Source organism: Pygoscelis adeliae, unplaced genomic scaffold (assembly GCF_000699105.1).
Source record: "Pygoscelis adeliae isolate BGI_AS28 unplaced genomic scaffold, ASM69910v1 Scaffold57, whole genome shotgun sequence".
In the NCBI taxonomy this organism is placed as follows: Eukaryota; Metazoa; Chordata; class Aves; order Sphenisciformes; family Spheniscidae; genus Pygoscelis; species Pygoscelis adeliae.
The window spans coordinates 5889791-5913824 of NW_008825615.1; the positions used below are offsets into that span (position 1 = coordinate 5889791).

The window sequence follows — 24034 nt, forward strand, 5'->3', positions numbered from 1 at the left end:
GGCATGGTGGTGTTGGGTTGACGGTTGGACTCGATGATCTTGGAGGACTCTTCCAACCTTAATGATTCTATGACTTGCTCTTTTTAATAGTCAACAAAAGTCTTAAGTGACTGGTAGAACATCTGGGAATACAAGCATTGCATTAGGAATGCAGCAGCATTAGCAACAAGACTATGAAACCAGTTATGTCAGGTTTTTTGGTTTGTTTGTTTGTTTTTTTTCCATAGAAAATGAACAGCATTTACAAAAAACCTTATTTAAGTTGTCCACACTTTTAGCAATGTGTTGAACAATGTCACCTTCAGAGGTCCCTTCCAACCAAAATTATTCTAAGATTCACATTCATGAACTCCAAAAGAAACATTACCTTGCCGGGTCTAAAAAACACCTTGGTTAATCCAAATTTGTAATCGTTTTCATTCAGCCCCAAGGCTTTAAACAGTGCCTGAAACACAGAAAACAGCTAGCATTATATTCTGCCTCCTTCAAAAAAAACTAAAAAAATAAAAAAAAAAGTTCAAAAAGCAACAAACCCCCCACAATACATTTTCTGTCCTGGATGATATAGAAGAAGAATCAATTTTTTTCTTACCTTGCAAAAGAGCCGAGGATCCAGTCGAGCCAATTTTTCAGGCAAGTATTTCTTGTACATATTATATAATTCATGAAATGAAGCTCGTGAAGGGAAACCACCTTGCATCAAATCCAGAACAGACACCATTCCTAGATTCATAGAAACACAGGCACAAAAGTTGGTATGAGTAAAATGCAAATGAAGTAGTGATTTTAATGATAACCAGTAGTTCATGACATAAGCCTCAATGACATTTTTCAGACACTAAACACAAAGTTCAGCTGGGACTCGATCTAGCCTCTAACATTTCTTGATCATGTGATCATTCACAAAAAGTTAATACTGAATAGATGAGAAGAGTGCATACAATTTTCTCCCTATTTGAGAGGTAACACCCAATCATACAGAGGATTTTTTTCTAATATTTCTTCTAAATATTTCTTTCTTTTTAGCAGACTTGACATTTTAATTTTTAAAGAAAAAAAAAAACAACACACACAATGCCCGGCCAGGCTTTTATTTTCATCATGTCAATGATATTTGTGAGATGTGGTACAGATGCAGTGTCAAGTACATACCCAGTGCTAGAACATTTAATGTACTTGCACTACTAGGTGTAAGCTACTAAGGTGTAATTTTAATGTCCCTAATACTGTTACTACATTTTTGTCTGCAACTAGGACATCAGTAAAGCACAGACACAAAGTCAGTAAAAGGTTCAAATTACTCCAAGCAGCACAGGCCATGCCAGTTTTTGCCCGCTGCTTTACATAACCCCATCAACAGATTTTGCATGTAAGTTTTCAAGTTAGCCCTTAACTTGTGGTTGCCATCTTTAGACTTAATCTTTTGCGTATTTGCTGTCAATGGAAATTTGATTTGTTTACACTAAGTCTTTCTTTTTAAAAAAAGATTTCATAGCATTACATCTTGTTTTTTTAACATTACATATTATAACTTTGTTTTACTAGATTAAGCTCATTTACTGTTACTAAAGTAAGTACATATGGAAAAGTGAGCTCGTAAGATTACTGTAAAATGTTGCCATTATGGGGTGGGGGTGGGGGTGTAATTTGTTATTTTTTCCTCTCTGACATGCCAAATGCTGTTAACCTGAAGAAACCTACTGCTAATGAAGTTAATGGAATTCTAATGGCTGAAAAGTTGTTAAGCTTTTGTGACAATAACATGACATGTTAAACATGTGGACTTGTCAAAACATCAGCTACAGAACCTGGAAGTACCTTGACTTCAAAAAGAGAAAAAATTAAGCACAAGCTACTGAAAGTACAAAAATACAGAACAGGGCAAAAAAAATAAATATGGAAGTACTTTCATGAACAAACACCCTATGAAGAACAACAATACTAGCACTCTAATTCCCAAGCGAGCAGTTTCTACTGCTGTTCAGTGGGACATGAGCGAAACTGCTAATATTGTTTAAAATAAAGCTGTAAAATTGCAAAGCGCCTAGCATTTCAATAATAATGGAAATGCAGCATCGCAATCTGTAGTATATAAAGCAACAGGAAAGACTATGCTCAAGTGCCCTTGTTGGAAGTTCAGCTCCAAATCAAATTAACAGTGGTATAAAGAAATTTTGAAAAACTAAAACAAGACTATTCAACTCTACCATAGTATCTATAAAATCAAAGAAAACAGGTGTTTCAATTATTAGATATCTCAGCTAATACTGACTGCCTCTAAATGCACACAGGAGTTTAACACTTCAACTGCCACAATAATTTAAAGGAATTGTATTGTTCTGGACTGAACTGCTGCCCTATTAACATTGTGGGCAACACAGAGAGATGGGATTTAGCTCCAGGTCAGGAAATCTAAATTTATGTACCAATATATGGCTACATGGCTTCTTACATATGCACCTGGTGTCTGAACTCTCATTATAATCAATGGAAAAACAGTCGACAGAAATTACATCAACTCTTCTTGCGAAGAAGAGACCTTATGGCTGTTCAGATTAATTATTTCTAGGGTTCTATTAAAAAAATGAGAGCAAGTTACTAAGAATCTAAATAACTGTTCGTAAGGCATAAATAAGCTACCTTCTAGAAAGCAACAGTTCAAGCAAGGAAATACTGCTTCCATCTCATATATTTCAAACTTAGGTCAATCTATAATGCCCAAAGTAATAAACAGAGGGAAAAATATCAGAAACATACATTACCTGAACACTGAAGCTGAGAGAGGATCTGTCCTCCTTCAAAATGGTGATTTGTCATCTTTAAATTAGGTTTGATACAGCGAATAAAGCTAGACCCCTATTACCAAAACAAGAAGTTAGCAGACTCTACACATTTTTAAACTTCCTGAAATAACAGTTAGTCATTTAAGAATTATGGGTGGAGAAAAAAAGATAAAAAAATAATAGTATTCTAAAAGAGAAATGCTGACATTCTTCTTCTCTCATATATCAGTTTTGCACTCTAGCCTTGGTCTTGATGTAACTGATCTCAATGCTCAAGCTATTAATTGGATCCTCAACTTCTGAGTTTTCACTCAACTGTTCTTCTTAACATTAGTACAATCTAATTAGGATTTAGCTGTCTAGATTCTACTACCCTCATTATCTTCTACAGTCACATCACCTAAATGATGTGGAGGACCTAAAGTCCTCCAGAGTTCACATTAGTGAACATGCCACCAGCCTCCTGACATTGGAATCATGCCAGATGAACTTGACCTTCCTTTCTTCTAACTTTTACTTTTTACAGTTTCTTTTGGCTCATGGCTTCACTCTCCCTTCCCCCATGTCGTTCCAGTCTGCTCCCCTCTTATCACTGTGTGCACTATCTCTACAATTTTGACCACTGCTTTCTCTGATCGGTTCACATTCATTAAGGATGACATTTTTGCAAAACACCATCCAATTATTCAGATCTTCCTATAACAGGTGGCTGCTAATGATAACCTACCTTATATACTAAACCAAAATTGGGACTGAGAGAACATAATATTACTCCTGGTTTGCAGTGTCTTCTCTCTTTTTCCATCTCTCAGCTGAGAGTGAGAGAGCACCTGCTGTTAACAATACATCCTCAGTCATGGGTTAGCTAAACTCAGAGTACAGCAAGGCTGGCCACATACTTTTTCCCTGGACTGGGTCTCAGTTCCAGAGTGTTCTGTGTGAAAGAGATCATCTTCCTTTCAGACCAGCCTCATAAGTGCAGTAAAATCTTAATGTCTGCTACACTTCAGCACCTGTCCCATTTGTTTCCCATGTTTTTCCCCCTTTTTCTTTTTTGACAGAGCACAACCTCATATCTAGAATTGGTTAGAACATGCGATCAAGAGAAACAAGAATGTGTTCCTACAAGTTCAAAAAAAAAAAAAAAAGGTATGTGGAGAATTCCACAAACTATCAAATTACATCAGCTAAATTAGCAAATACTCATTAGAGGAATCAGGTTCTTTGACCACCTGTGCATCTACAGCCTATCACAAAAGTGAAATGAAACACTATTTTTAACAGCTTTATGGAATCTGAAAACAGTAATTAGTAATAAATTATGATCATCTGCCTTACTTCTAAGTAACATCTCTAAATCTTCTGCAAATTAGTCATCAATGATAACCAGTGAATAGAGGGAGGTAAAAGCGACAAAAAAGGAGACTGCAACCCAGACAAATTTCACATTGTTTACTCAAATTGTGTAACTTCCATTCTACAACAACTTTTTAAAAGGTGGTGGGTTTTTTTTTTTTTAAAGTAACTCAACAATCAACACCTGCACAGCAAGACGTTTCAGAAGTGCTGTATTACTGCAAACTCTACAGCAATTACTTATCACATTTATTGTAAGCCGTATTGTTGAGATAATCGATTATGACTTATGTCAGAAAATTATGAACCTGCATCTGTATATATACTTACAGTACTGTGAAGCTTCTCAAGAAGCAAATTTAACTGAGTCTGTAAAAGAAAACAGGTATTTCAAGAATCTTACCATGACGACTACAGAAATATACACACAGAATCGTGATATAGCATTATCGCATGCGTGTTTACTGTTAGTAAATCAGACAATTGATAAATCAAACGTTCACAAATTTTAACAGACAAAATCATGCAAGTGTGCATGAATGGTCCTGCAGAAATTGCTTGTGTTCAATTGTACAACAATACTGTATGGACTAGTTACTTACTATAACATAGTTATCAAAAAAAAAGTGCAAGCCCATTTGGGAAAATAAAGGAAATAATGCCTATGTAATAGAAGTATAAAGAAAATGAGACTGATCAGCAATAATTAAAAAAAAAAATACACTGAAAATCTGTGAAAGCCAGAATTTAATCTATAACAAGCATATATTTGCATGTTAAATAATTAACACAGAAAACATATGCTCAGGGTTTTCTTCATTTTTTTGAAGCGAAGTCAACATTTAGGTGAATGAACCTGCATAATCTATTTTTAGTTCCAAAATTCCAAGTTTTTAGTTCTCTGTTGATGACAATAGACTATAGTTTTACAATCACATTTACTGAAGCTTGATTTCAACATACTGTGATGAGACAACGCCACAGTCCTATGATTATTTGGGAGCAAGTCTACAGGATCACCAGAGACTTAAGACTATCAGGGAAAATGAGTTACAGTTGCTATTGAATGTAACTGGTAGGGACTTAAAATATTCCAGAACCACATCAGGAAAACAGCTGCACTTTTACTTTACAAATGTGTCTGTTTTATCACATAGACTACTGCTGTGCCAGCCTTTCTAGTTTACTAGCAAGCATTAAGTATATAGACTGAAGTAAGACAAAATTCTGTATGTCCTAACATATTCCTCGTTTTCTGTACTGGAACCAAAATTGAAAGGATCTGACTTTTGACTAATTTTTTTTTTTTTTAACCAGATGTTTCAATTACCTTGAATCCAAGAAACTAGGTTTGAATGGGCAACGTGCGTCACCTACAGCTGCCAGTCGTCCTTCCAGTGGATAAAATCGGTTTGGGATTTTTTTAACTTATCATGGATATGGTTAGAAAGAGAGAAGGAGTGCCAAAAGAGGTATGACAAACACTAATAACCTCCTGCTCAGTTCTCACGTACACGTACTCTTTATATCTCTACTTGAATATAATCTTTATGTTTTCTTAAGTTAGAAATGCTTAATTTTGGAAGGGACAGACTAATTTCCATCAACAAAATACATTTCTGCTAGAGGAAAAATACCCCTTCCTTATACTCTGTGATTTGACAAGAAATAAGCCAGAGCCATTCTCAGGTAAATTTCACTAATGAAATGATCATATGAATAAAACGTATTGCTAGAACTACTGCTCTTTGAATTATCACTATTTAATCCATCATTACCATAGTAAGGTAAAACCATCCCAAAGATTCTTGAGTAGATCTGATGAACTAATCATTATTTCTTCAACTGATTTACAAGAATTAATTTTAATTAGTTATAAGGAAGGGATGTGTGAAGGATTTCATAAAGAGAAGTCCCTGCAACATCATATAATAATTGATGTAATTAGAAGAATTTGAGACTGACTTACATACTGACGCACTAAGAATTCTTATTCTTAAAGAGATGAAATTTCTACTAAGATAATAGAACTTATTTTGATGTCATCTGAAGTGACATTTAAGGCTATTAGTGTTCATCAGCAGCACACGTGGTGTCTGGGAAGGTAACACTAAATGAATTACTGGAATTAACACATACATTCAAAATGCCATGAAACTTGAAAACACTGAAAGAATTATAGATTGATGGGCCAGATCCAAAGAGGACTTTAGTCACGTTCTAGGTGCAGAGGTGAACTCCGAAGTCCAAAAGGCAATCCAAAAAGTTCCCCACTCAGTTGCTGCTTAACTTTAAAAATGCCTCCCTTTTTACTTCAGTCCTCCTTCGACAATGGTATCATTCACACGTCCACATGTACTGGATGTGGGGTGCTAAATCTAAGAGGAATTGAAAACCCAGATGGAAGAAAGTGGAAGCTATCTCAAAGATCCCACAGTTGGTTTCATTCTGAAAATGCAGTTATAAAAACCAATGGATCCTAGCTTCACATACAAAAGACTCATGGTTGCAGGGTTTGCTCAGAAGATGGCTTATCTGTATGTAATTTCAGTCTGCCTTCTGATTGCGCATTTTATACTGAACAACTGCTACAGTTTAATTCTACAACTGCTATATTAGAAGGAGGAGGAAATACTAGTCAGAGCAAAACTCGAGAGAGCAGGCTGCCCAATTCCCAGTTAAATACCAAAACCCCTACCTTACAAGTCAGGCTCTGTCTCCTACTCGTCCTGGCCCCATCAAAATTTTATTTCTGGCTACATAGCAACCCATCTCCAGAAGGGTATAAGGAGAATCCCCTTTGCCAGACTGACCAATAACTTGGCGCTACGGCAAATACAGTAGACATAAACTACTGAATACAGTATAGACCTGAACCAGAATACTGTTGCTATACAAAAAGCAAGTGATGCTACCATATCCTTCCTGTTCTTCAGCCCCTGCATTTTTAGAGAACAGTTCTAAACACTAGCCACAAGGTACGACTATGCAAGAAGGAATTTATCTTCCAGTCCTGATTCAGCACTTAACCTTGACATGGAACAGAAATGCAGAAACGCTCTTCTGCTATTGGCAGTGGCCCACTCTACACAAAGGTTTTTGGATTGTCTAAGATACCTGCTTTCCCCAGGGACCGCATAAGGAGCCTAGCTAGGAACGTGATGTGGCATTTTAGGTGCCCTAGGTAAGGCAGCATACGAAAAATGTTGCGGCACTTGACTTGAAGGCATACAAATCCTTCATTGGATCTGGCCCAGATGTGTTGAGAAGAGCTCTTGCTGAAATTGCAGCAGCTCTACCAACAGAAAATCCATGAGATTGAAAAATTTACCTGCAGCCCATGGTTGTGCCTGCTTTTCATCTCTTAATTCCCCTATAGTTCTCTTTCTAGCCATCCTGAGCTGGAATAGTCCAGCTAAAATAAAACTGCTGAATGAGAAAAGGGTGCAGATAACATTTGGAGAAGGCAAGGTTTGAAGGTCAGCTTTACAACAAGCAGAAGAAAGGAGAAAATGAGGAGAAGCATCAGATACAGGTATTGAGAAAGGAAACATTCAGCACAATGAACATCTTTCTGTGAAAGCCATGACTGTCTTTACATTTCAGAAGAGGAAAAACAGTGGTTAGGTTAGGTACTGAATTTTGAGGACACCAAACTGTAGCCAATTGATACATCTTCTAGAATGCACAATTAAGATAGTATAGAAGAACACCTTTTGTCACATTTAGAGCTCCTTCAAGTCCACAGAATCCAAATTTAGATCTCAAGACTCTAAATCTTTTGAATAAAGACTTCCATGTGGCTTTGTAAAATTCTGTCTTAAAAGTTACTGTATAATCTCTGTAAGGACTGTTATGAAACATCTTTTTGACAGAAACACATAGCATGTAGCTTGAATATACTGGTTTCTTATAATTCAACAGAAAAAACATCTTATTTACCAAAGTTTTCTTTGTATGAATCTCAAGTTACCACTAGTTCTCCCAACCTTATGTTCTACTTATTCCAAGTAACTTACAAGTGGCATATATTACAAGAAGATAAGATTCTTTGCTATATTATGTTACCTTGAATTTGTTTCCCACACTGATGAAACTAAGTTTCCCAGCTTTTTGTTTGGGATCCTTGTTGTTGTTAGTGTTAGATTCAAACAGTTGTCGAACAAACTTGTCCTCGGATTCACATATAAGAGATTCAAGGGACATGTGCAAAGCATCATTGTTTTTTTCCACAAACTGCATCTGAAAAGACAACCCAAAAAATAATAGTACATTTGTTTAACTGCCCCAGTTACTTAAGTCTTAAAGAAAATTAAAGAAAACAATGTTATATACTTTAATTCAAAAATCAGCAAGAATATGTGGGGTAAATATTTATACATTATTTCAAACAACTTTTCAACTCGACACACAAAACACTAATGACAGAGAGAAAAGACAATTCTTAAATTTGATGGATGTTGGAATCAAGAAACCCAAGGTAAGGTTTAGTGCCTTTTAAAGATCACTTGTGTTTTCATCAATGATTATCCTCCTTGTTTCCATTTCCAGCACTCAGCACATCATCACTTGGGAGTTTTGAGAAGCTTAATTCTTCACCGTTTGTAATATCACTTAAGATCCGTTGTGAAATGGGAATTAACATGCACACTTTAATTGGTGCATCTACACAGTTTGGAAAATAAAATGCAAAATGGTTATTTTAGTAGTACTATGACTATTTAAGAACAGGTGATTTAATAAAAGATATTGTCCCTTCCTACAAACCTTACCTCTCTGGCTTATTTAAATTGGCTCACTAACTTTTAGAAGTTAAGAACAATACATTACAGTGAAATTCAGAGATCAAGACACTAGTATCCAATTTCACACTAACAAAATTCTCAATAGCTTTTGGTGCAACTTTAATAGTGACTTTGATATTTATGAACAGAAGAGGCCAAGACTAATTTGAAGAAAATATGGATTTGCCAGATATCCCATAAAGGGATGAGAATGGTGATGGAGAATCAAAGGACAAGCACAGGCCTCCAAAATTCCCTTGGACTATGAAAACACAAGACTGGAATATGAATGCAGCCAGAGGAGCGCTCTCACCACAAATCAGATAGTGAGAACTGCCACAAGTGCAGAGAAAGAGAAACAAGTAACAGGTGAGGTACAAGGCAGCTATAGTCCAAAATTTTTAAGGCCCAAGCTAAGTCCCTCTGAGGGAGGGAATAAATTAAGTCAAGCATATTAGCATAGCTTCTGGACCAAAGCTACCTCATATCTGATTAGCTCTGACAGCAGAGCTTAAATGCTCATATCTGGCTCCTCTGCTCCTGAAGACACTCTAAGGTATTATTAACATACCATGATGAGGTACACAGTTAAACACAGAGCACTTGGGACAAACGTGTTCCAATTTTATTTATTATTTTGATATTGACTCACTGAGTGACCTTAAAAAAATCAGGTAGGTAACACACAGGCTTCAATTTTCTTATTTGTAAAACGACCTACAGAATGTGCCTACTTCAAAACAGCACAGCGATCACTATCATTCTTAGAGCATTTTGAAGTAAATAAGAACAAGCCCTTAAAGTACGCATTTTCAAATGACAAAAAAGCATCTTTGGAAGTAGCTTCCCTCTTACACACCAGAGTTACAGACCAGAACAAGAAAGCATTATTGATCTTTTGTTTATTCTAAACTTTTATTTTTTTAAAAAAAAAAGGTTTTAGATATTATCTTCAGGTGTTTCAATGTTTTTGTATGATGAATAGTCAAAAAAGTACAAGAATCTGGAATGTATTTTGAGGGTAGCAATTTCAGGTATTTCGTACTCTTACATGAATGATTCTATTGCCAGTAGAAATGGAAAACAAAAAGTATAAACTGTGACTTTTAATATAACATAAACAGTGATTGCATACAAGGATAGGAGTAACTTTTTGGAAGCATGCTTAAGTCTGACAATACTTTTATATTACATAGTATATTCCTCTCCCCAAGATGCAAATGTCTGTTGATGTAAGATTTGCAGTAGATGATGAATCACTCTATTTAATATCGATGCCATTACCTATAGATTTATAACACTCTTACACAAAATATGTCACCAAAACAGTCTGTAATCTGAGAAGTTAAAGGAAACTGTCAATTCTGTCACATACTCACAAAATTAGTTTCAAAGCTAAGACATATCAACTTTTGAATTTCTCTTCTGATGAAAGGAAATTTTGTTATTTAACCTATACACACTGAAAAATACAAAAGTACTACAAAGCATAACAAAAATAGTTTTGCGTAAGTAAAATTACCGTCTCATAGCATACTGCTCCTGCAAAATGTCGGATAATAAAGCCTTCATCATCTCTGATATTTCTGTGAACAGCCAGTTTAGACTTTCTAGGAATCTGGAATTAAAAAGTTGAATTACAAAGAAGAATTACACTGGAGAGCGAGGAAACGTTCATTTGTAAAACATCACCATGATTCTGCCCAGGAGCACTAGGTGTTAAAAATGACATTTCCTGCAGTACAATTCTGATGACCACTGCCATTCTCATTCAAACCAAGATATTCCAAAAACCTATTTTCATTCTCATTCACACCCTTAGATATTAAAAATAAAAGTCACCAGGGTAGCTAACACCAGCTAGTTGATTTTCTTTTTGCCTTTAATCAACAATTTCTATACCATTCATTCCACAGTTGATGAATAGCCTTGTCATATGAATAGGATTAGATAGAAGTTTAAAATGTTTTTAGATGGTATATTTTAAAAGGCAACTACCCAGTTGATCGTACCCATAGCGACAAAAATGTTTCATTGCACAGCCATGCAGTTAAGCAAGACTAAGTGGAAACTGAAAGAAAGGTAAATGGATTACAATTTTGTTTGGCTCCCTTTGCATGCATTTTTTCAGCAGGGAACTAACTTTTTTTTTTTTTTCATTTCAACAGAAGTCATGTCCATAAATTGCAATAATTTGCATTAATCTTCCACAGAGTGCAGTATATTAAAGAATTAACAACAACAAAAAGGTTTTCCTTGTGTGTTCCCTATTTTCATCTCTGGAGTGCTAGCTAGACACTCCATGTGAGTCAGATATTCTCCAAAGCAAGCAATTTTTGAAAGGAACAACAAAATAGCTCATCCGATATGAAATAATCTAAATTCAAATGTGTTTCTATTTCCTTTTCATGCATTACATGGTAACAAACTTCAAATGTAAGTGAAGAATATAAAAAAATCAGCAGGATATTAGAACTGCTAGAATACTTAAGCCTTCAGTGAACTTTTCAACAAACCTAATAACCAAACTTGTCCTTAACAAAAGAATATGGATTGTGCAGACTGGTGCAGTATGAGATTTCTTAGGAAAGGTTTTCATTAAATTGAAGTGTTACTGTCAACTGTTCCAAGAACTGTTTTATTAAAACAAGACAGATAGCAAAAATAAACCTACAGAGAGTCTGAAATGGTCCTTGTGTTTTTGGTGCACAACTGAAGTAAAATGCTGGTCGCTTGGTTGGGGAAGACGATTTTCTTCATCCAAAATATCCAGTACACCTATTAATTTTGCTTCAATCAAATCTATTAATAAAACAAAACATGTTTACAAAAATTGAATATATAACCTCATATCAGAACTGAACATTACAAGTTTAAAATGCTACTGATCCGATTCTGTACGACAGTATCTAAGGAAAACTGTTAACACAAAATACAAAATGTCACTGCAAATTAATTCTACGTATCTGAATTGTTGATTTAATCGATATCCTATACTTACCAAGTTCTAACTCTAACAGAAGGAACACGAGGGAAAAAAGATCAGGCATGGATTGTTTGATTTTTACCCTGGGTCTCAAGTTGAATTTAGTCATCTAATTCCCAAAAAGTGCCTAAATGTTTCTGTGGTACAACCATAGGTCTTTATGGGATAATTGCTTATATTGTTGCGTTTTTGTTTTTTTTTTTTTAAAGCTTTTCATCCATGTTTCACCACATGTCAAAACTAAAAGCATGAAAAGGCACATACTTCATTCACAACAGGATCCAAGGAGAAAAATGAAATGCATTTGTTTTAAGAAAAGCAGATCAGACTTGAGCATACAGTGGTAGTTTCACAACTTTTTACAAGTGTATTCCCTTGACCTTTCACATACATATACAAAAGCCCTTGAAAGCTGACATAGAAATTCATGCTCCTGAAACTATTAGACACAAGAATTTTGCAGCTTTTAAAACTTTCTTGTATTATCTACGAAACTGTTCTTGTAAGAGGAATTTTAACTACCTACTTTTTCTTCTGTGTAAAGGAAGAAATGACTAATGCTTGTAGTGCAGCAATGCCTATGAACTCTTACTACAGATCGTAAATGGTATGAGGCTATATATAAAGCACAAAGAAAGCCCCGATCCAAAGAATTTATGCTTGTAAAATCTGAATAAGCTAATTTAGCTGCAGAGATGCTAACATACTAATGACTGTTTCTAAGATTCTTCCACAGAGTTAAAAATTGTCCATGTCAATATAATATCCCTCTCTTTTGTGACAGTTAATATTTCTACATGTTCACTGCTGTCACTAGCCTGGTCCAACACCTTAAACAAAATTGTATTTCGACAGAAACCAACATTATTTTTTTCACTCACTTTCAAAAGAAACCCCTTTTCTCCTGACTATGCAAGAACAGAGAAGAGGCACACGTGCTGTGGTTTAACTAAGCTATAATTTTATTAACTTATCTAAGAATAACTCATACAATGAAGAAATGTGTCAAATCTGTGGTGGGGTGTCATATGTTGGTTGGAATAGTAAAAGGGGTCATGACTGAGGGACTTCTACTTGTACTGTTAGGAAAGCTGCCCAAACCTTTTCTAGGGCATGAAAAGGCAACAACTTGGCAACAATCTCTACAACCTGACCCATGTTTCCCCTATGAGTCAGAGAGAGACCTTTTCTTCCATAGGCACCAGGGAACCCCTTTTGACCCTGACATACATTTCAAAAATAGAAAATAAAAAAAAACCCACGCACTGGGGGCAGAAGCAACCCTTTTTATAGAAACATGACAGTCTCTAAACTGTAACAACATTTTTGGGAACAGGGTCAGGCTCATAGGCACGTTACTAAACACATTATTAAACCACTAGAAGAGATAAGATTTGTATTCATAGAAGTCACGTATTTCCTGTTGCTATGCTTTTTTTCCCTCCTCCAAATACCTTCCTGTTGCTTTTTCACAAGATGGCTAAGAGGTTTGCTCAACAAGAGTTGCCTTTAGTTAAGTCAGAGTTAGTGATTACACAGTCCTATCTGCCAAAGTGAAAACTTCTTCAGCAGAGCTACAGAAACTCAGAAGAACCAGACATTTTGCAACAGATGTTAAATTCTGTCACACTCTGCTCAGCCAGGACTGACTAGTTACCATAAGCAAATTACTGTAAATGCAAAAGCAAAATGAATACACCAATTTGGAGAACACAAGTTGAACACGGAGGAAAAAAAAAAGCCAAAACAAAATTACATCATCATCTTAAGCCTTTGGTATATATTAGTCTGTGGAAGCCTAAAAGCAGCAGTAACATCTACAGCCTGTTGCCTATAGTTCATTTTGTTTCTTTGCTCGCTGGCTCAAAACAGGTGGGGGGAAATGAGATGGGATTTTTTCAATTCATGGAATATTTTTCCCCAGACACCCTCACACCCTCTTCACTTTATTTACCCTATTTAGGTGTTCTAATTAGTTTTCTAGGAAAATGCACAAGAAATTCACAAGTCCCAGCTGCAGTTATCACACACTGTAGGACAACATGGCTCTATTACCAACCAGAACTGGAATGTTATACAAAGCTGGAAGAATTCACGAGGTTGCAACAGTCATTAAAAGCATAAAATTACTAGTGCTACGCATATTTTGCCTCTTCTGCTTGAAGCTTTTTTCCTCCATGACGCTAACGAATAGCTTGACATTTCAAGAAGTACATACCTATACAGTCCTGATTATCTACATAGCGCACTTCATTAACCCCCAGGCCTTCTTTTTGGTAAAGTTCTTGTTCCTAGAAAAAAAAAAAAAAAAAAAGTAACTGAAAAGAGAAAACACCACTCACCATATATTTTTTTTACCCACCAAAAATGTTTTTTTAAATAAACATGAAGACATTTTTAAATACACCATGAATCAACACAAATTTTAGTATTTCCTTTCACAGCTTAATATATTCTAACTTCACCTCCTTAATGATATGCCCATGCACTTAGATACTCCCATTAGGTATGAGATATTGTCCAGTATCTGGATGCCTCATTTTAATGAATGGTAAAAAAGACGACAAAAAAAGATGGTTGGTTTTCAAAAAGCCATATTCTTTTCTGGCACTACCAGATGTCACACAGTAGGAAAACAGTTTGTCAACTGAATTTTTTTTAATCTAAGCATAATGTGCAATCTTATGGAAAGCAGTGCTACTTTAAGTATCTCTTTACTAAAAAAATAAATCCTCAAATATAACATTAAATATAACATACCTCTTTCAGAATCCTTTCATTAAAAAACTGCTGCAGTTTTTCATTACAGTAGTTAATACAGAATTGTTCAAAACTGTTGTGTTCAAAGTATTCTGAAAAACAGAAGTTGAACTTCTATGATAAACCAGTTTTCCAAGAATTTATATTACATAGTAACTAAGAAAAGCTTCACCGTGCTAATATTTAAAGATGTGTTCAGATCCATGTCTGTTTCTTTCAGTAAAATAAAACCTTTTACAGATTTTCAAGTTGCACATAATACAGATATAAAAATACTGCGGCAGACAATATTTCTAAGACAAATAACAGACAGTTATATCTGGCAGCAAACCAAAGCAAGATGCTACCATACAGTGAAACTGCGCCAATACATCCTCATGCATCTATGTTACAACAGGCTGGCACAGGATATCACAGCTCTGAAGACCTGAAAACCAAAGGTTCCCTTTTTCACTGTTCTTGGACCACCTTAGCAGGGCGAGAGCACACCAGAAAATATGCCCTGTTCTGAATCTCAGGGAGCCAAACAGGACGAAAGCTTTACGGGAACCATCAACGCCCACCACTTCCAGGGAGCAACCAGGAGCCCAAAGTCCAACTCTGTAACGGAACTACCCAGCCTCCAGGAAACATAATCTTAATTCAGAGACTTCATTTGCCTGTCTGTCAGTATGCAGTGATCTTCTCAGGATTGAATGGGAAAACAGCACGCACATGCAATATCTTTCTTAATTTTACTGGGTGGCCACAGTAAGATTCCATTCCAAACTTTGAGTCCTTCAAAACCTGTGTCTATGTAGACACTACAGGAATCTGAAACCATTACAAAGGTGCCTAGTTTCACACTAACGCTTGTTAGTGTTATTAGGTCATCAGGAGAAGCTCTAGACCTTCTCTACATTCTTGTATCTCAGGAAAATGAGGCTTTATCTGCTCTCTTGATATCTTCTTAAGCCGTTGTAAGCCATCCCACCCACCACGACCAAAAAGAAAACCCTCCCACTCTCCATTACAGAATTTATCATTGAATCTTTGGTGGCAATAATAGATGAATAGAAAATTTATTATTTTTCTTAAGTATACTTACCAAAACCAGCTATATCTAGAACTCCAATGAAGAAAGAAGAAGTCTCAAATGGAAAACACTGGTTTACCCGGTTCACTACATGGTCAAACAGATGACTATAAACCGTTTTAGCCAAGGCATCACGAGCATTGTTTGCTTGTTCCACTTTCAAGGGTACCCTAAAAAACAAAAATACAGATCTTATTTTTCAGAATTCCTTACTCTGAAATACAGAGATTAGACTCTAAACTTAAAAAAAGCCTTTCCAATTATTGTAAATTAGGACACAAAAAGCCCTGAGCTCTAGGCCCAGGTAGGAAACAATCTTGCCAAGTTAGACTATCTTACCTGTAAAAAGAAGGAATAATGTTTTACTATCCTCAGTAGAAGTGAGATGCAGATATTTTCACTCTCGTTCATTAGATAATTAGAAACTATATTGATAACTGCCAGAGAAAGATATTTAAAATATATACATTCCTATCTACAAAAAAAAAAATTCAACTATATTTATGAACTGCCTAATTACAATAAAACCTATAGTTCAGTTTTGCTGTGACACCTTTGTCCCTATGTTTTCATAAGGGCTATAACTAAAACTATAAGGCTGTAAATTAATCAGTAACAAAAATTAAAAAAACATAGACAAGGGAGTGTGTTCTCATGGTGAAAGTTAGATGCAATGCTGAAATAAGGATTCTTTTTAAACACTGGAAGAAGGGGCCTTTTAAGAGATGAGAATTTATTCTCCCTCCCTTATTTATAAACCTTTATTCTGCATTGTGACTATTTATTACAAGTTTATATCCCAGTTTAGCAGTTAAAAAAAAACAACAAAACCCCCATGAGTCACAACCTCAAAGCTTATGAAATGCATGACAAAACCGTAGGAATATCAGGCAAATATAACTACATATTTAGCTATACATATAATTATATATATAGCGCTATTTCCTAAAGTCAGTATGACAGTGACACGCTTAGCATGCATGTATTTCAAAGCACCTTTAACCACCTCGTTTCCTGGATAAGTACATTCTACAAGACTTCTGGGTTTTTTTTAAATAGGTTTCAGATTAATAGATAAGAGTACCAAAACTAAAAAAAGTTACACTGTACACAGCTGAGGAAGCAATTGTAGATGTCTCTGGAATAAAACAATTGATACAAGGATAAAGCCTTAAGGAAGCACTTAAGAAACAATGTGAAAGGAGTATGAAAAACGAACTTTCCACTTTATGGTATGATTGCAAATTGTCCTTAGATCCTAATCATGTTGCCAAAGAATTCAAAAGCACAAGTCCCACTAATCTGAACAGAATCAGACCAGAACAGAATCAGACTGTCAAAGATCAAAACTCTCCAAAGGATTTTTACATGTCAATAAAAAAATATAAATATAAAGGAAAAAAGATTAAATCGAAATACTGGTAGCCCCTTGACCAGACAGCATCAAAATTTCATGCATGGAAAGAAGACCTACAATTTAGAACAACTATGGGTACACAAAGGCTTTACACAACACTGTATCATGACACACAGGTAAATATATTGATTTACCAATGTTAAAGTAAATCAAAAGAAGAGATTTTTAGGGACAGAGCCTTCGCTAACTAAACTGATAAAATCTTCAGGGAGGAACAGGGAGAAATAATGTCAAGATTTTTATCACACCAATCCTCTTTCTCATGAAGAATACAGGATGATGGCCGTATGCCAGAAGCCCTTATGCTTTTTCTAAATATCTCAATCAGTTGGCTTAATAAAACAAATCACTTCTCCCCATATAATACCCTATATTACTTCTCTGCATATACCTTGCCTCTCATATCCTTGGACCACCAGCACTACAATAACGATTAGTAATAATCAAAGGATGGACTGTCCATCTGAGGTGGTGGATAACCAATCATGGAACTTCTCAAGTATGCAGCAAATCTACGTTTGAAAAATACCTCTTATCTGAACTGTTCAAGTAAGCCCTGTGTGCAAGGTTCAAGACATCACCGCTGCAGAACTGCCCTGTCGCCCCCTCCAGGTAGTTTTCTGTACACAGGAGTACAAAGAACTGGTGGGTCAGAAACGGAAAACCTAATGCTACACAGCTTATCCATATTGCATCATTTTCTTCACTTCCCAGGATTCACAAGCACTAAACTAACTCATAATTAGTATTTATATATTTTTTCAAGGATGATACTACTGATGCAGAAATATGAGACTGATGGAAATCACTTTCTATTGTGACTGGTAAGTCAGGGAACCAGAGATTCTGTTCACTAAAGACACCTGCAGCAACATTATATTAGATAGTAATTAGCTTTAACACACAATCTTGTCTTCCACTAAGTATCTCCTGACTTATCTTAAGGTAACGAGTACTGACAGAAATCTTATCTTATAAATAGAAGGAAGGTACCTTTACATTCCATTCTGATACGTTTAAGAGATCAGAATACTAATTCCCACATGCCAGCTGCAGGCCTATTACATAATACAATACACATTTATGCTTTCAACTTCCTTTTTTAAAGTATGTTAAACAACACAGCAGAGTCATATTTCTAGAGCATGTATTTATAAAATGGCCCTGTTCTTCAAACATAACAAATTCTACCATTATTAAGTAGAACTCCAGAGACTGCACAAAACCCTATTGTTATTTTAAATTATCATAGTATGCAACAGAAACCCACGGAAAGAAAACGTAACTCTGCAACGTGTTCTGCACAGCTGAAAGTACAGAACCACAAAACAATGCTGAAATTGCACTGAGCCAGTCAATACAGAAGAGCCCTATTACAGAACTAACATTCGGCATAAGCAACTCCCTTCTTGTGAACTTGCTTTCCCTGAGCTCCTCCTTTCCTCTGGTCTGCATGCTGACAAAGGAACCTCTTTCCTGCTCCTGTTTCTTGTCTGAACAGGAAAAGATGTGTCTTCCCTTCCTCCATTTCGCCTTCTCCCCCTCTCCTCCATCCATCAGCTACTTGTAAGGAACAGAGAAGAAATTCTTCCAATTTTCTAAGCTATTTGGTAAAGCTGCAACAAAAAAAACTTGTTTGGTCTTCGTACTAATTTCTTCAGCAAGGTTTCCAGTGAACCACTGAGTCTGAGGCCTAGGGGAAAGCACTCTCACAGGCTGAATTTACCCTGTGGACGACAGTCTCCCAAAATTTTCCAGAACAAATAAGCTGTTTCAAATACTTAAATTTAAATAATTAAAATATGTATAATTTGCCCATGGTTTTCAACAATTAAGAGACAGAGAGCAGGTGAAGCAATACCTGTCAATCACTGTCGCCCAATCTGGTTACTGCTTCACAAAAAAAATGGCCTGGATGAAGTAACCCTACCTAGTGAAAGGCCTATGTAATTAAAGAATATAAGCAGCACATTTGTAATTTAAGAAAAGTTAAAGTTCCAAAAACTGTACAAAAATATTTTTTTACAAAAACATAATTTTGAAGGGACTAGCCTCCCAATGTTTTTCCAACAGAAGCTTCAAGTACTACCACAAAAAAAAAAACAAACAAACAAACACAAAAAAACACATTTTGGTAGAAAACATATTCCAAAAGAAGATGGAGAACCTGGAACGATGTCAGTTTAATTTTTCACACTGTAAAATAATTTACTTTGTGATGACGGAGTTCTGTTTGAAAGTCTTCTTGGAAAGGGAGAAACTGAATAAGAGATTAGTACAGTGCATTTACAGTCCAAGAGGTGTACCAGCTTTTGAATATTAACACATCATTTCTCTCTGTTAACACACTTTACATGGATGGCAAAAACATCAGCTGACAAGGTGATCATTATGCTCTTTTTGGGAGACTAACAAGGACAGATAAATGTAGTGCAACTGTCAAGTCTCCCTGGCAGTCCACTGCACATTAGTATTTAATAAAATCCATGGAGAGAGCATTTAGCATCACCCTCCTACTGTTCCTTGTTGGCTCCATTGTGCCCAGCAGAACAAAGCCTTTTTTATACTCTGAGCACAGTGATTTCAGCTGAGCTATTTATTCGCTGTGACCTATTAGGACTCACATGATCTACTTGCACACAAAAGGTCCCTAAGAAAGAGAGAGAGAAATGCGTAGCTCTTTAGGTTGCTGGAACAAAATAAACCAATGTACTTGTCAAAACTCTAATATTGATAGCAATCAAATAGTTTCTAAACTATGCTACCATAGAAAAACCTGGTGGCTGTTTAATATCTAGAACAGTCCAATCCACTTTCCTTGTACATGCAGTAAGCCACAAGAGAAGATACTAGTGTATTTATTAGCATATGTTTGCTTTTAACTGCACAAGTTTAGAAAAGGCTAGAGAAAGAGGCTTAATGCATTAATCCTTTAAGATGGTGGAAGGAGTCCTCTGAATTAGTTTTTGCAATCCACAAAATGAAACATTGGGGAAAAATAAGATCTGCTGGCACAAAAACATAGCTCCTTGTGTTTGCAGACTTTTGAAAAAGTACACTGCTAGCAACGCCCCAGGCTTATTGGGATAAATATGCTGGAAAATCTTTAGTGTCTTAATCCTAAGTGAATTTGAAGCTGTGACAAAAATTGTATTTGTTCTTAAGAAACCTTCCTTGACAGGGTCACTTGAGATGTGATGAAAGGGAAGCAGTATATTATGATACACCTTTGCTTTAGTGCTTGATATGTCACACCAAACATTCTCAAAAGAAAACTATACAGACATGCTTTATCTATATGTTATGTGTACAACAGTCAAAACTAATCTGTTCTCAGAGGCTGAGTGAACAGTTTACTGAGAGCTTTTCCAGTGGGGTGCATCTGAAGCCAACATGGATGCGGTTTGTTCAAACCCCTTCTGCTCCTAGTTAACACTTTCACTTAAAAGGAATGCAAAAGTAAGGGTATTTTCAAAAAAAGGTCTGATAATACTGAACTAAGAAAGCAGAAAATCTTGGTAACAAGATTAGCATACAAAATTATTTTCACAAATTGAAGATATGATCTAAAAATCCACAAGATAGATTTTGGTAAAGGAAAGCGTGTGGTGGTATACTGGGAAGAATTCAAAAATACAAAGGCAAGATGGAGAATAACCAGGTAAGCAGTGAGTCAACAGAGAAAGATCAGCAGTTATAGTGGATCACAAGCTGAATTAAGTAGAAAATGTTACTAACTTTCAAAACCTGCAATTCTCACAGCACTGTGTGTTAATGAGTATCATCTGTACTGCATAATATATAATTTTCTACTCTAATGTTATCTGTAATACTGATAAAGGGTCTCCTGGACAAATATATCAAAGATTTTGCTATCAACTTAGACATAGTCCGGAAGAGAGCAAATAGTAGAACTTGGAAAATATTGGCCACTGGAGGCACTTTGTCCTGCAAGACCCACGTCTTCCTACATGTAAAGGTAAAGAGAAAATTATTTTAACTTTCCATATCAGCTGATAAGGCAGCAAGATGACAGTGACTAAGAGTCCCCAATTTCTAATAACTGGGTGGGAGAGGAGGAATTTATAACCACTTTCCAGAAATGCACTATTGAATATATTACGAAGAGATCTAGATCTCGAGCTTTTAACCGAAGGCAAAATAAACCCTCCCCAATCGTTACTTACCATTTGACACTGCATTATAACTTTTTCCATGGTAGTCACTATGAAGTTCTAACTCTTGAACATCCCTTCTTTCAAAGTACAGAAATAAGAGATCACCAAGAAGTCTACTTGTTTACTCTGTCTAGAAATACACCTCAAAGGTCAGCTATTCAGTAATAAAGTATTACTGGAACAACAGTCCATACCCATGCTAAATTTAAGACTCCTGAATATGAGTTAATTCAGAATAGCTTCTGCATTCCCCTAAAAAACCCCATGATGTTCAAACAGCACAGGCTCTCACTGATGGTTTATTTTGCTCGAATTCTGGCCAGGAAGATCAGTTTCACCCTGGAGATCAGGAAGCAGGCATTGAACAGTATTTCCACTACAGCTATTCTCTTTTAATTTATCATTATTAGTTAGAATTAGGTAGAGATCAAGATTACTTCTCTTGCACAGAATAAGCTCTTGACCACTGGAAACCTTCATTACTCAAATCCATTACATCCCTTGAGGACTAAAAAAGCCAATGCTCTCAAGTACTCCAAGATCAACTTTTCATCTCCTAAGTCTGACATAACTTAAGCATGCATTAACTAACACCTGCCACCTTTACTGGCTACAGTGACATACCAAGGTTAAATCAATCAGCTGTTACTTTGTTTCAGTCCGGAAGTTTATGAAATGTTAACACATACTTCATACTATAAGACATAAATATAAATGATAGTAATAAATTTCAAAAGACATAAAATACGCAAGGAACTTATATAAACCACATTAATACAGTTAATTATGGCTTTCACGTATTAAACCACTGGTGTAATGTGCATGAAGTTCTATTTCCGATTCACTAAAACAATCTGATTGTTTCCATAAGTCAATAAGAAGCACCCGTGCATTCTTCCAATGAGTGACGTGAATGTTAATTAGTTTCTTAATTAAAAGATCGATGCATTCAGCTAAACATTGAGAATTACTTGTAATGTGCTCAAAACTGTTTAGCCCAAGTTCAGTTTTTGATATGATGTTTTCTTTAACTCCAGAAAATGCACAACATAGAAAATGGAACGTTAAGAAACACAATTCAGTGGCACGCAGCTTAGCTAGCTTTCCTGACAGCTTGCATGCTAGAAGGATCAATCTCAACACGAGAAAATTTGTGATGGAAGCTAGAGGTTTTTCATAAACAAAAGGCAACTGTAGTGAAATCATTTTCATAAAACTCAGTTTCACAAGAGTCATAACTTCCACGGTATTGAAATGTTATTATAAGTACCATGTTTAAATATGTTCTTTGCAATTATTCCTTCTCCATGTCCGCACAGAAAGAAATTATTATCCTACTTCTGTGCCTAGGAAGTTACCTGAGTAATAGCTTCTTGTCAAAATGAGAGAGAGGAAAAAAAAAAAAAAAGAGTTGTTAAGGTCACTATTTTCTTCAATAGTGATGTGTTCCTAATAGCTATGGGGGGGGGGGCAGGGGACGGATGGACACTACTTTCTCTTAAATTTATCCTGTTCCACTATTTTTTATGTTTCTATGAAACAATATTAACTTTGCAGTCAAGATTAAATGTTTGTTTACCAGCAACAGCAAGAAGCAGTGCATTTCTGGATTACCGTTTGTGGTGGTGTTTTTAAAGCTGAAACTTGATTTCAGAAGAATTAGATATGGCAAACGCAGGGACACTGATGACCCAGACACTGAGAAGGGTGGATATGCTACCCTCCAATTAGAGCATCCCAGACCTAATACCACAGGGCAGCAGTCATGGGAGCACTGTGCAGCCCCCATGACAAGAAATACGCACCCAAGTATCTTCCGAAACACTTTAGGCACAGCATTAACATTCCTTGATACAGTGTATCTGTTAAATCTATTAGCATATCTAATTTTCTGTGTAGGTTATGGATTTAACAGGCTGACTGCTATACTTTCTTTGGCCACGCAGTGTGCTCACTGACACGTGAGAGGTTTTATAGAATGTGATGGTGACTTACTCCAAGCTGTTCTTTTCCTGAAAAAAAGGCCATTTTAGTCAGACGTTGTACAACTGCCACTCTTTCAAATAAAAATAAAAAAACTCCAATGGCCTAACAACAACAAAACAAGCAAGCCTGAGCATCTAAAAATGTACATTGGGATCAACTGCTTTAAAAAAAAAATTTAAAAAAAATCAAAGCCCTGTTAAAAACGTCATCTCAAAATTAACACTTGCGCGCTGGAAAAGCATAGCACGTTGTTTCTGTTTTGAAGGGACTAAATGCAAGTCTGCTACTCTTCTGTACTCTATTTGTGCAGTACCATGTTTTTGTACTCGTATTTTGTAAACCATTAGGTAAGCATTTTAAACAGCTGCGCTTATGCTTACTGCAACTCAGTTCATACTTGCAAACGGTCAAGCGGGAGTTGGAGGCCATTCTTCCCTTTTCCCCGTGGGTAAGGCGGCAGACAAAGCCAGTGTCAGCAGGTGGACCCCAAAGGCCCTGGGCGGAGGTTGGGCAACGGGTTACCTCAGACCGCAGCTCGCGGGGCCGGGCCGCGAGGGGTCAGCGGCTCCCCGCTCCCGGCCGCGCTCACTGCAGGCCCCTCCGTGAACACACCGGGGGCGCTCCCGGGCGGTTCGTTTCAGCGGCGTTACGACAACACGCGTGTGTTAGTTCCCCCCCCCCCCCCCCCCCCCCCCCGCCCCCCGCGCGC

At 36.4% G+C, this 24034-nt stretch overlaps 1 protein-coding gene across 1 annotated transcript in view; it reads right to left on the reverse strand.

The window, feature by feature from the left end:
• The window catches only part of MYO6 (myosin VI), an 81057-nt gene that overhangs the window by 23850 nt on the left and 33173 nt on the right, over positions 1 to 24034 (reverse strand). Inside the window, 11 exon segments of the mRNA XM_009333234.1 lie at positions 368 to 445; positions 593 to 723; positions 2763 to 2856; positions 4470 to 4508; positions 8208 to 8381; positions 10446 to 10541; positions 11598 to 11725; positions 14128 to 14200; positions 14670 to 14761; positions 15757 to 15914; positions 17691 to 17803. Of these exon segments, the coding sequence (XP_009331509.1) occupies positions 368 to 445; positions 593 to 723; positions 2763 to 2856; positions 4470 to 4508; positions 8208 to 8381; positions 10446 to 10541; positions 11598 to 11725; positions 14128 to 14200; positions 14670 to 14761; positions 15757 to 15914; positions 17691 to 17803 (1176 nt within the window).